The sequence below is a fragment of the Ipomoea triloba genome, chromosome 1 (assembly GCF_003576645.1).
Source record: "Ipomoea triloba cultivar NCNSP0323 chromosome 1, ASM357664v1".
Taxonomy (NCBI): Eukaryota; Viridiplantae; Streptophyta; class Magnoliopsida; order Solanales; family Convolvulaceae; genus Ipomoea; species Ipomoea triloba.
Genome location: NC_044916.1, coordinates 19,488,228 through 19,501,301, shown reverse-complemented (window position 1 = coordinate 19,501,301; position 13,074 = coordinate 19,488,228). Strand labels below are relative to the sequence as shown.

At 33.3% G+C, this 13,074-nt stretch overlaps 1 protein-coding gene across 2 annotated transcripts; it reads left to right on the top strand.

Moving 5' to 3' along the window:
* Positions 1-3,784: 3,784 nt before the first annotated feature.
* LOC116019084 (double-strand break repair protein MRE11) lies at positions 3,785-12,667 on the top strand. Of its 2 annotated transcripts, XM_031259173.1 has the most exons (23): positions 3,785-3,870; positions 4,034-4,074; positions 4,213-4,348; positions 4,548-4,705; positions 5,014-5,104; positions 7,217-7,336; positions 7,418-7,486; positions 7,573-7,664; positions 7,806-7,908; positions 7,984-8,091; positions 8,223-8,285; positions 8,367-8,438; positions 8,573-8,644; positions 8,766-8,828; positions 8,923-8,983; positions 9,432-9,514; positions 9,697-9,810; positions 9,971-10,048; positions 10,792-10,863; positions 10,969-11,228; positions 11,369-11,471; positions 11,961-12,152; positions 12,319-12,667. In XM_031259173.1, the coding sequence occupies exons 2-23, from the start codon at positions 4,058-4,060 to the stop codon at positions 12,349-12,351; spliced, it is 2,160 nt and encodes a 719-aa protein (XP_031115033.1). In that variant the 5' UTR covers positions 3,785-3,870; positions 4,034-4,057; the 3' UTR covers positions 12,352-12,667. The 2 variants fall into 2 exon arrangements, with proteins under 2 accessions (XP_031115033.1, XP_031115041.1); XM_031259181.1 differs by lacking the exon at positions 7,984-8,091.
* Positions 12,668-13,074: the final 407 nt, after the last annotated feature.

Here is a 13,074-nt window from a genome sequence, read left to right as displayed (position 1 = left end):
TAAATAATTAATATAATTATAATTATAATATAATTTTCGATTATATTTCCAGTAAAATATGAATATATTCATTTCCTTTTTCCTTCATATATTCATTTCCATTTTTTTTTCCTTCATAAGTTTTTGCTAATATTTCATTTGGTGGTTACTAATTTTTGCATAGGGAAAGCTATGTTATATTTATAGTGAATTTTTATTATTAATCTCCTTTTTCACTTGGTCTGATTCCTGTGCCAATTAGTTACATTAGTAACATAATATTAATAACAGATTCACATGTGTAATATTTATTTCCTTTTTCATTCATAAAAAGATTTTAATATTCATTTCCATATAATTAATAAGTAATATAATTATAAAAATATAATTTCCAATGAAATATTAATATATTCATTTTCTTTTTCCTTCATAAATATTAATATGATTAATATAGTTAAAATAATTTAATTGTCAAAATGAATTCAATTTTTTTTGTTCAATTTTCAATCAAATATTAATATTAATTTACATTTTCAAATGGCCTAAATTCGGTGCCGTTTAATTTTCAGTTAATTATTTTTTTAATATTCTTTTTTTGAACTATAATTATGGCATAAATTTCGTGCCGTTTAATTTCCAATTAAATATTTTTTTTAATATTCTTTTTTTGAACTATAATTTCACCTCTGAACATGGTATGAATAAATGATTAAAACAACTACATATTCAAAGTAATGTAAAACCATGAAATGTTAAGATTTAAACAAATTACACAAATTTAAAATTTGAAGTCTTTAATGCCCAAAAACATAAAATGTCTATGATTTCAACAGGAAAATATTTTATTAATTGCATCTCAACTTTCACGTACGTCTCTTAACAGATCCATTATCCTTTGCATCACATTGCTTATTAGGCTCCAAATATCTGCATTTGTAATTAAAGAATCAAAAGAGCCGGAAATATAAGATTTCAAATATAAAAGAATAGTTAAAAAAATCAATTAAAAAAGATTAGTTAATACTTAGAATAAAAGTTGTAGTTATTTGACAAATTAGCTTATCTTTCGACAATTGAAGCTACCAACAATTAACCATCGCGCTTGTGATTGCAAAATATAAGAACCTGCAATGAATGTAACCAAAAAAATCAAAAAAAAAAGATAAGAACAGTAAAAAAAACAGTAAATATGTCACACTTTTATGGAGAATGGTGGTTCTTCCTATGTACATTGATGCTTTCACAAACGAAAAACAACATAACTAAGAGAGTAAAATTGGTGGTGGTGGTTGGCTGGGTTTCTTCTTGTATTTATAGCCATAAAAAGATAGAGGCAGAGCTATTATTGGTAATTGGTAATAATTGGTAATTCATTTGATTACCATTCATACGTTTTCACCATTATCGTAATAATTGGTAATTGGTAATAAATAAATGGAATTGTAAACAAATAGGTTTTGAATATAATATATATGGAATTCAATTATAATTAATAGAATTCCATACAATTATAACTAATATATTTTTATATACTATTATATAGATATAGATATAGATATAGATATAGATTATTATTCTACCATAATAAATAAATAAATCTATACCATAAACATTTGTCAGTGGTATTACATTAATGCATGTATATGTATTAATCTATAAAATACAAATATACTATCATAATAATTAATTAGCATAAACAATTTTCAATGGTATTACATTAATGCACGTATATGTATTAATCTATAAAATATAAATATACTATCATAATAATTTTTTTTTTGAAAAAATCGTAATAAATAATTACCATAAACAATTTTCAGTGGTATTACATTAATGCACGTATATGTATTAATCTATAAAATACAAATATACTATCATAATAATTTTTTTTTGATAAAATACTATCATAATAATTAGCATAATTACTAATAAGGAATTACCATAATTACTAATAACTAATTACCAATCTATACTATATATAATATATTATGATTACCATAATTACTAATATTATGATAGAATAATATTAATTAATTATAATTAGAATAATAATTACCATATTACTAAAATGCCCCTACGTTTGGGCGGGAAATTTTTGAGGAGGATAATGCTTTTATATATAGTATAGATTATTATTATTTTGAAAGAGTTATTATTATTATTATTGTTATTATTATTATTTGAATGAATTATTATTATTATTATACTTATTATTATTATTATGTTTAAAGAATCATCATCATCATCATCATCGTTACTACTATTACTACAACATCTACCACAATATAAGGGCATTTTAGTCATTTTGTCGCTTTTTACCTTTCAATTCCCTATACTCCTATTTCTGCATATCAAACACTGTAATTTCAATTCCTACTTTATTCATTGAATTGCAATTCCACCCAATTACAATTCTTTTCCCCCCTAATTCACTCCTCCCAACCAAACGCCCTGTAACTGCTAACCGCTGATAACCAAACAAGCCCTTTGCCTTAATTGAAACGTTTTAAAACTTGTAGTCTTTAAAAAGACTTTTAGACAGTTAGAGTATTTTTTTTGAGTACTATTGATTCGTTATAATGTAGTATCTGTTCATCCACTTCTTTCTATATGAGAGTGCATGCCGGGTGTCACTCGACCACAAAGTCTTGGCACGGTTAGAGTATTTAAGTACTATTTAATAAAAAATAGGGAAAATGACACTTTTTCCCCCTGAGTTGTTTACTTATAGCACATTTCCCCCCTGTGTTATTTGTGTAGCACTTTATCCCCCTCAATTGTTTTTAAAGTGGCTATTTCTTCCCCTCTTAGTTAAATAAATATTTGGGTGGTTAAAACTAAGGGTAAAAATGGTATTTCACTATTTTTTTAATGAAGATGGGTTCACCGGTATTGTTGGAGAAGCTAAGTTAATGGCGTTCTTGATTTGGAAGGGAATGCTTGCCTCAATATTCTTAGAGAATATTGGAAACCGGTCCTAAACATTAATATTGTTGTCGCATGAACCTAAGCACGATAAGATGGTTATGGAAACCGCATAAATTGTATAATTCTTCATCCTATGGAAAATGGCTCTGCTTGTCAACACCGCGCTAACGATCATGCTCAACCCGGGCTCGGTCAGCACGATATCCGACGCACTCCTCGCCGCGTTCGCAACCGCAATTCCGATGTCTGCTCTCTTCAGCGCCGGCGCGTCGTTCACACCATCCCCAATCATTCCACAAATATGCTTTTTTTCCTGGAGTTTCCTCATAATGTCATATTTATGCTCTGGAAAAATTCCGGCGAACCCGCCGGCCTTCTCAATCAGCTCACAACTTGAAGTTTCTCAAAATCGTCGCCCTTCTCGCTGCTAGTGTACTCATCTTAGTACTAGACCAATGTACAATTTATGGCATTGCTACTGAAAGTGATGCCCTTTTTGAACAAGTACATGATGCCAACTGCTTCTCACAACTCCTTTATCATTATGCTTCGTATGCGTACTATGGAAGAACTCATTTCTTTACTTTATGGGCTGGAGAAGCTAAGGAAATGAAGTAGTGAAACCTTCCATCTCCATTTTAAAAGAGGGAATGTCATTTTTACCCTTGTTTTTAATCACCCAAATATTTATTTAACTAAGAGGGGAAGAAATAGCCACTTTAAAAATAATTGAGGGGATAAAGTGGTTACATAAATAATATAGGGGGAAAATGTGCTATAAGTAAACAATTCAGGGGGAAAAAGTGTCATTTTCCCTAAAAAAAAAAATATTTAAAGTCTGATATATATAATTTCCATTTTTAAATTCCCGCCTCCATTTCTTGCGCACTCGTCAGTCGTCACCGCAGTGAGGTTCACAGTCCCAACGGATTCCAACTCCTCTGTTCCCCTCTACTCACGAAGGTCTAATCTCCATGATTTGGAACAATTTTCCATATCACTAATTTTTACTTTCATATCTACTAATCCCCGCAGTGAGGTTCAAGCTCCGCCTAGGGTTTCTTTCAGTTTTTGCTAAAACTGTCTAATGTTGTGTGTATTTTTTGGTTTACTTTGAAATGTCTAGGACTGAGTTTCACTTTTCGTCCAAATGGGTGATTCTTCCAGGTACAAATAGAAGGAAAGTTATAAAAAAAAAACATTTCCTAACATTGATTGCATTGGTTATGTTCGATACTATGCGTATAGAGAAGATTTAATTTTTATGGAGTAGTTTCTGTATAATAAAAGGGAAATTTTCTGCAGGGAAGATGAGAAAAATACACTTAAGATACTTGTGGCTACGGATTGTCACTTGGGTTATTTGGAGAAGGATGAAATACGTAGGCATGATTCATTTCAGTCGTTTGAGGAGATATGTTCTATCGCAGAGAAAAATCAGGCAAGTTATTTCAATTCTTCAGTTTGATGCTGTGTATTAATAATAGATTATTGGTGGGTTGAATTTTCCCTGGGTTTTCTTAACAATCCTTAGCTCAAAGTTTAAGAACTGTAATTTTTTTAATTTTCCCACTTTGAATAGCTAAATTTATACCAGTCCCTGTGTTGTACACAGTACACTGACTTCAATTGGTTATCAGGTGGACTTTTTGCTTCTTGGAGGTGATCTTTTTCATGAGAATAAACCATCCAGGACTACATTAGTTAAAGCCATCGAGATTCTGCGTCGGTACTGTCTCAATGATCAACCAGTGCAGTTCCAAGTTGTCAGCGATCAGACAATAAACTTTGCAAATGTGTACTGGACAATTATACTACTAGTCTCTTCACTGCATTTAATTCATTGCTTTATTGTTTAGATTCCTAGTTTTGATAGATACTTATTTGTTGGAGAAATCATTTTTTTTTAACATATGCTATTGTGCTTACATACTTCATGTTATGCCTTTCAATTGGGATTTACAAATTTGTTTCTCATGTCATGGGGTTTTTTTCCCTTCATATCATGTATGGACCATTGCTTAGTAGTCTCTTTGTGCTAAACAATTAGAAAATGTTTATTTACTACACTTCTTTTTATAACATAACTGTGGTCTGTCCTTTCAGATTTGGTCATGTAAACTATGAAGATCCTCACTTTAATGTTGGATTGCCAGTTTTCAGTATTCATGGGAATCATGATGATCCTGCAGGCGTGGTATGGATCTTATTCTAAATTGTTTTATGTATTTTGTTATATACCCTGGAACCTAAAATTGTTCTGCATAATTCATACGGGCTTGCCTGTTTATTGAATAGTATGGTGTTGTTTTACTAAATTACATATGGAGAGTGCTCTTGCCTCTTCTAATGATCCCTGTTTGTCCATTGTCCTGCTTGTTCTAAAGAAAGCAAAGTGTACCTGATTACTCCAAACAAACCACCCATAAGAAAAATAGCTAATAGATTAACTTCGTAGAGAACGAAAATGTTTGGTATGCTCAAAATCTGAATATTCTGTAAATGGGTTGGAATTTTTCTTCACCTTTATGTTCATGTTGTAATATGCTTGACTTTCTAGCAAACGAAAAAGTTTAAAATATTATTTGTCCACAACTTTTCTTTGTAACTTTTATGTAGATATGCAAAGCTAACATTTCATCTTATAAATTAACTTTGACTGGAACAACCCTGTCTGCATATCTGACATCATCCACAATGCACTTTCCTATGTTGGTACATGATTTTATCAACAAGATAGCAATGCTTTTGTTGATGCTCAACAAGCATGGGACACCTTATTTCCATGGTAATTGAGAAAGTCATTTTCATTTTTCAGCATCAAAAGCATTGAATGACACAGCTTGATTGTATGGATTTAAGGTTGAACCTTTTGTGAAATACTCCCACATAATGCATCGTCTTAAAAGAAGTTTTTGAAACCTTACCTCTGTTTTAAGAGTTGATAGTTTCCAGGATTTAAACCACATCCTAACAGTCCATGGCTGAGCAAAAGTTTTAAACAACCACCCTACTTTTCATTTAAAACCTAATTACAGTGGAGTTTCTTTGTGTGTGAGAATTCTTCTCCAATCTGCATTGACAAGGATGAATTCTAACTTGAGAATTAACTCCATTCTTGTGTTCATTATCCTGCTTAATGACTGAATGAATTCCATCTATATTTGAATATTTATTGCATTCAGTGAATTAATTCCACTTTAGGTCCCTCAAATTTGCTTGGTTTGTCATCTATTATCATTTCCTGAAGCATATTTAAATACCTAATCAAAAAAGAGCACATTTTTGTTTTCATGTTACAGATATCAAGTTACTGCTTAGGTTCCTATTGATGCTTTTTTACCTGAAATTTGTTCCATAACTGTACGAATTTGAACTAATATTTTAATTTATTACATTCAGTTAGAATTAATCAGTGTTGCAAAAATCCCGCCTAGGCGCCGATTAATCCCCGTCTAGGCGCTAGGCGCCTGTCGACCGCCTAGCGTATCACCTTAAATGGTGGTCTAGGCGGTTAGCCTGCTAGGTGACCGCCTAAGCTCCACCTAGGCTGCCTAAACACCGCCTAGGCCGCTTATGCGCTGACCGCCTGGCCTCATAGGTACCGACTAGACCTCCTAGGCACCGACTAGGCCGCCCAGTCGGTCGATTAACTATTGTTCTTTTTTTTTTTTAATTGGTTATTTCACTCAAAACAACATCATTTTGAGCAAAATAACACCCTAAGTTGTACAAACTCTGATATTTTTTAAGTTAATATTTAATATTTTAGTATTAACTATTAAAGTATTATATAGTTTATAGTTATTAGTGTTTAAAAAATAAAAAATAAAATAAAATAATAAACGGGTGCCTAGGCGCCGATTAATCCCCGCCTAGGCGTCCTAGGCGCTCCCTGAGCGCCCGAGGAGTGCCTAGCGATTTTTTCAACCATGGAATTAATACCCATGTAGGCCCCTTGAATATAGTGGCAATTCCATTATAGTAACCCCCTTCTCCTGTGACTTCAAAAATGAGCAAGAGTGGTCCCAGGTACTCTCAAGTGGGAGACAATTTTTATACTACTCTTGGAAATTGGACAGGAATGATCTCAAACTAGTAGAAACTTGAGAAATGTGGTCTGCCAGTTATTAAATATTGTACACTTGTCAATTTTCAAACTTGGTGGGGACTAAATTGGAATTGCCATCATATTTGAGGGATCAAGAGTTGAACCAAGTCTATTATGTTATTCTAGTCAGTTACAGATGACAATACCAATTTTCTTACATACTGCTTTCTGATTTGTCTTTTTCAATAATTGTGACAGGACAACCTTTCTGCTGTTGATATTCTTTCAGCATGCAATCTTGTGAATTATTTTGGAAAAATGGATCTTGGAGGTTCTGGTGTTGGGCAGATATCTCTCTACCCCATTCTCATCAGGAAGGTTGGCACCGGCCTCTTTGATAATATCTTTCTTAATAAAAAATTTTAGATTTTTAGATTGGCTTCAAGCTGTTAATTGTAGGGTTCAACATCTGTAGCCCTCTATGGACTTGGTAATATAAGAGATGAGCGCTTGAATAGGATGTTTCAGGTATTGCTCTGAGTCTGGAGGTCTCTTTTTTGGGAATTCTATTTTTATCGTACAGCAGTGAGATATTATTCCTCTTGATGTTTTAGACACCTCATGCCGTTCAATGGATGCGACCTGAGGCTCAAGAAGAGTGTCAATTGTCGGACTGGTTCAACATCCTGGTTCTTCATCAGAACAGGTTATATTTGCTATTGTAGATAATAAATAATTCACCCTGATAGTATTATGTTATGAATGCAGGACACTTTACGTAGGTGACTAGGAACAATTATGTGTGGTGTCATTTAACAACAATGCATGCCTGTTTTCTGGTTTCCAGAGTAAAGACAAATCCTAAAAATGCAATAAATGAGCATTTCCTGCCTCGCTTTCTGGATTTCATTGTATGGGGCCATGAACATGAATGTCTGGTTGATCCTCAGGTGCTACTTATTTAGGTGTTTCTATTACAATTTCCTTTTAGTATGGTGTCTGATTAAAACTCATTTTTATAATAGGAAGTTCCAGGTATGGGTTTCCACATTACTCAGCCTGGCTCTTCTGTTGCAACATCACTGATTGATGGTGAATCAAAACCTAAACATGTGCTCCTTTTGGAGATTAAGGTTGTATTGTATCAATCTGTATGTTAACATTTTTATTTTGTTCTATTTTACTCATGTATACTGCTTAGTTTTAAATACTAAAATGATCGTGCTTATGTGACTGATGGTGAGATGCTTTCCATATAATGTAGGGAAATCAATATCGCCCGACAAAGATACCTCTTAAGTCAGTGCGGCCTTTTGAATACACTGAGGTTACTTTATATCTTTATATTGAACCAGTATATAAAATTATAAAGGAACATTTGCTAAACTAATCAGTTTTCATGCTGCAGATAGTTTTGAAGGATGAGCCAGATATTGATCCAAATGATCAAAACTCGATACTTGAACATTTGGACAATGTGGTATGTGCAGTTATTCAGTTCATTATCCTCTCTGTTTCTTTTATATGTTATTATATGAATATTCTGTTTCTATCATTCTTTTTCGTTACAAAGATTACTTGCTGATGCATCCTAGCTCCTTTGAATTATTGCAGGTCAGGAAGTTGATAGAACGATCTATTGCTATAAGTGGATCAGAGAACAAGCTCCCCTTAGTTCGAGTAAAGGTAGCAATTTCATGTATTTTTTAATGACTTTACCCTCCAATGGTTTTCATTTTTCAATTTTGTTTTCTTTTCTCTATATATCTGTCAAGTTGCATGCTCTCTTTTCTGGATGAGTTTTCAGGTAGATTACTCTGGATTTATGACAATAAATCCTCAAAGGTTTGGACAAAAATATGTGGGAAAGGTACTTTCTACTTTTTTCTGTTCAATGGTGAAAATTTTCTTATTTCCTTTCTGCAGCTCTCCACACCAAAAATGTGCATTTCCAATTTTTTTAGGTTGCAAATCCTCAGGATATACTTATATTCTCTAAATCTTCAAATAGAGGCCGCAGTGCAGGTAATTTGATTTCTTCTCTAGCTGTTCACAGTTTTATGTGATGAATTTGATTTCTTTTGCAGACACTTGTTTATGATATTATAAGGTGTGTGTGAATGCATTGCCTTCTTCCAAAATAGAGCATGCCTTTTAAGCGTCTTTTGGTCATCCTCCACATACTTTGACAATCCACACTTTTTTTCCTTAACTGGCCAAATTGACTTTCTTTCTGTAAGTGAAAGCGTGCGGTGACTGGTTTTCTTGATGAACCTAATATTACTTTTAGAATTTCTAGATTAGGTGATGCTTGATGGCCTGTTATTGCTGCTAATATTATTCCCTTCACAACATATTTTGCTTCTTTAGGTGAATGTGTGGCTGGCATCAGTGTTCTGTCCTCCTATCTGTGCCCTCTTATTCTTCCTGTCGTAGTGATTTAGTGCTTGATTATTTAGTCTTAATTGTGCAGTCAAAATTGAAGAGTCTGAAAGGCTTCGACCAGAAGAGTTGAATCAGCAGAATATAGAAGCTTTAGTTGCTGAGAGTAATTTGGTATGAGATCAAGTTTAAAACATCGTTTTTCTTTTTTACTTAGAACACCCATATCGACTTCACTTTTTAAATTCTTATTCTTCCATGTCTTCAATATAAGGCAAGGCTAATTTATTATCCAAAAAGGGGGAAAGTATCTCTGTGCACTGCCTGAGGCGCATCTAATCCTAACTGGTTTACAGAAAATGGAGATACTTCCTGTCAATGATCTGGATGTTGCATTGCACAGTTTTGTCAACAAGGATGACAAGATGGCTTTCTATTCTTGTGTGCAATACAACCTCAAGGAAACTCGTGTAAGTATTCTATTATGTTCAGTAAGCAAATCACGGTAGTCTCTGGATACATCTACTCCAGATTAAATTTTTTAGCATCAACTTTTCTCACATATCCTTTACATAGTAATATTTGCATGATTTGCATCTTGCACTAACAAACTAATGACTGAGTTGACAGAATAAAATTACTCGGGATTCAGATACACTGAAATTTGAAGAGGAGGATATAATTCTCAAAGTTGGGGAGTGCTTAGAGGTAAAACACTATTTTTTGTTATTCCCTCTTGTTCCAAGCTACCTAGAGGAGTGATGTGTTTACATTGTCACATAATTGCTTGCACAATGCTGTAGTCCTAACATCAATATCTTGTGTTCCTGTGATCTTTCATTCCTTTTCCCCCTCTTTCTGGATTTCTCTTTATATATTTGATTTCCCCTGGGGTAGGGGGATGGAGTGGTGATGAAGCTATCTGTTGGTGCTATCATAGTTTACCTTGGAAAAGGCAATATCTAATAAACCTGATGCTCTATTATGTTCCATCTGTGTGCTTTTAATGGAGATATAGCCATATAGGGGATGGAGCTTCCAAGGCTAAGGGTTACTCTTCTCAAGTGGTCTGCTGATACTATATTTATATTGGTCAAATAGACAAACAGGAATCATAGACGACCTAAAAGGCTAAAACATTTATAGATATAATCTCAAAACCATTTTGTTCTGAAATACCAACTTCATGACATCTGAATATATTCAATATCTTGAATGTATGAACCGCCACTTAAGTTGGTAGTCTCTGGGTTCAATATTTTGAATGTATGAACACCATCCTCTCTTTGAGTCTCTTGAGTACTGTACCCATCAATATCTATTGTTTTTGGATACATTAACTATCATATCATGTTACATACCTGCTGTACAGGCTTGTGTGGAACAGGCATCTATGCTTTGCATAAAAGACATTTGAAATCATGAAATAAAGTGGTGATTGCTCATTGCAGGAACGTGTCAAAGAAAGAGCTGTACAGAATAAAGATGACCAACCATTCTCATTTAGTGGGCAATCCTCAGAGGTATTCATTTATCTTTGACCTAGTGCATACAATTATAACTTGGGGTTGATGTTCCTTGGATAATCTTAGTTTTGTGTATAGAGGTAATTTTAGCACAATTTTCAGATCAGAAGTAAAAGTATTAGAGGCATTGAAAGTGCAGTTTCCTTCAGTGATGATGAGGACACAACTCCTTTTTCTGCCTCAAAGTCTACTGCCAATAAGGGCAAGAAAGAGTTATCTCAATCTTTTAGGTCCTCTCACGATGCTTCTGAAGTGGGCAAAACTTCAAGAGGAAGGGGCCGGGGGAGAGGTAGAGGCAGAGGCAGGGCTTCTAGCAATTTAAAGCAGACAACACTTGATATGGGATTTCGTCATTCACAAATGTATGAGCAGTGGGCCTAATAGATGATTTTCCAGATAACCTTTGCTTTTTGTTTTGTTTTGTTTTGTTTTGTTTTTTTTTTGGGGGGGTGTGTGTAGATCTTGATGGTCTCTAATTAATTTGTCAATCGAGTTGCTGCAGATCCTCATCAGTTCGAAGCATTGCAGAGGATGAGGAGAACGTGGACTCTGATTCAAGTGATGAAAAAGCTGAGAATGAAATAAATGATGTCGATGATAGCTTGGTATGCTTTTATTTCTTTATTGCTCCATGATTTTTTTTTCACTAATGCTTCTCTACCCTTGGCATTCAGGTTAATCTTCTAAGCACAAATGATGATATGATTACAAACAATTCTGCTTAAAAAGCACAAAACTATTATATAGATCAATTTCTGTGATCCCTAATTTAATTTGAAAAATACTTTCAGTAAAGTTATTTCTTACCTGCATAGCAATGATGGCTTGTATTCATCCGGTGCCAAGTAGTTTGATTTCCTTTTATCCCAATAGGTATGGTGTCATATGGAGATTAATGGAAGAGTTTTCAGTTTTTCTTTTTCTTTTATTTAATACTCTGTTTTTCATTTTTACTAGTGAATTTAAATTCTCATAATGAATTTGAATGTGGACCATTACTAATAGTAATTGTGAGGTTTTTCTGCTTTAATTTACTAATAGAAAAATAAATGTCATTGTAATATACTTTCTAATTATCGTGTTGTTTTATCAAGGATGATGAAACTCTTCAAGGCAAAGGCCGCAAAAGGGCTGCCCCACGGGGAAAGGGTAGAGGTAGTACATCCTCAGCTAAGAGAGGAAAGAAGTCAGATAATGCTCCTTCAATTCAAAGGATGCTTATGAATTTAGATGATGAAGATGATGATGATGAAGTGCCAAAGAAATCAAACAAACCTCCACCTCGTGTAAGTGAAAATAAACCTCTGGAAACTTTTGTTGTATTGAATTACTGAATCTTTCGAGTAGGACTACTTTCATGGAGCATTTGGCAGCAAATGCATCTTTACCCCAGTTTTTATTTTATAGTGCCAACTTTGTGAGTGTAGCTTATCAATAAGCATCGTTTTGTAGGTAACAAGGAACTACGGTGCTCTACGGAGGTGAGCGCAACTCAAAACCCAGATCGTTAGATCAATTATGGTGCATTACAGTTTAATCAGTTTAATTATAGGGGGGTTGCGTTACAAGCTGTAAATTTAGAAAGGGGAAAAAATTACAAAAAGTTGTTTCTTGGAACGCATTCTCAGCTTTTAGCATTTTAGTCTTGAGAGTGGATGTTATAGCACTTGTACAATTCTACCATGATTTCATTTTGCAGAAAAATGACTGGTGACTTATTATATGCGCAGAGTTGTAGCGGAGTTTTTGCTATTTTCAGTGCTCACCTTCAGTAACGTGTAATGTTACAGTTTTGTCCATATTTTCCAGTCATCTCTGTTTTTCATTTATTAGTTCTTCATAATTTCAAAATTCCATCATGGGTTATTATATTTTTATCCGGCAAATGCTTTCTATTGAAAGTTTTCTCCAGTTTTTTGGAAATTTGAAAAACTAGAAAACAGAAAACATGTTTACTATAACAGTTTTACATTTTGAAAACAGGAAATAATTTTCCAGTTTTCTAGAAAATTGAAACACAATTAAAAATTGTTTTCTAAATGGAAAACAGAATCAACTATCATCTATTAGACTATATGTCACTATAACTACATTTTCACCATTATCTACTTACATATTTATTCATTTAGACTACATTCATTATCATATTCTTTTACTTATCATCGTCTTCTATTAAAAATTGAAATCTATACCACGTTTTATATTTTG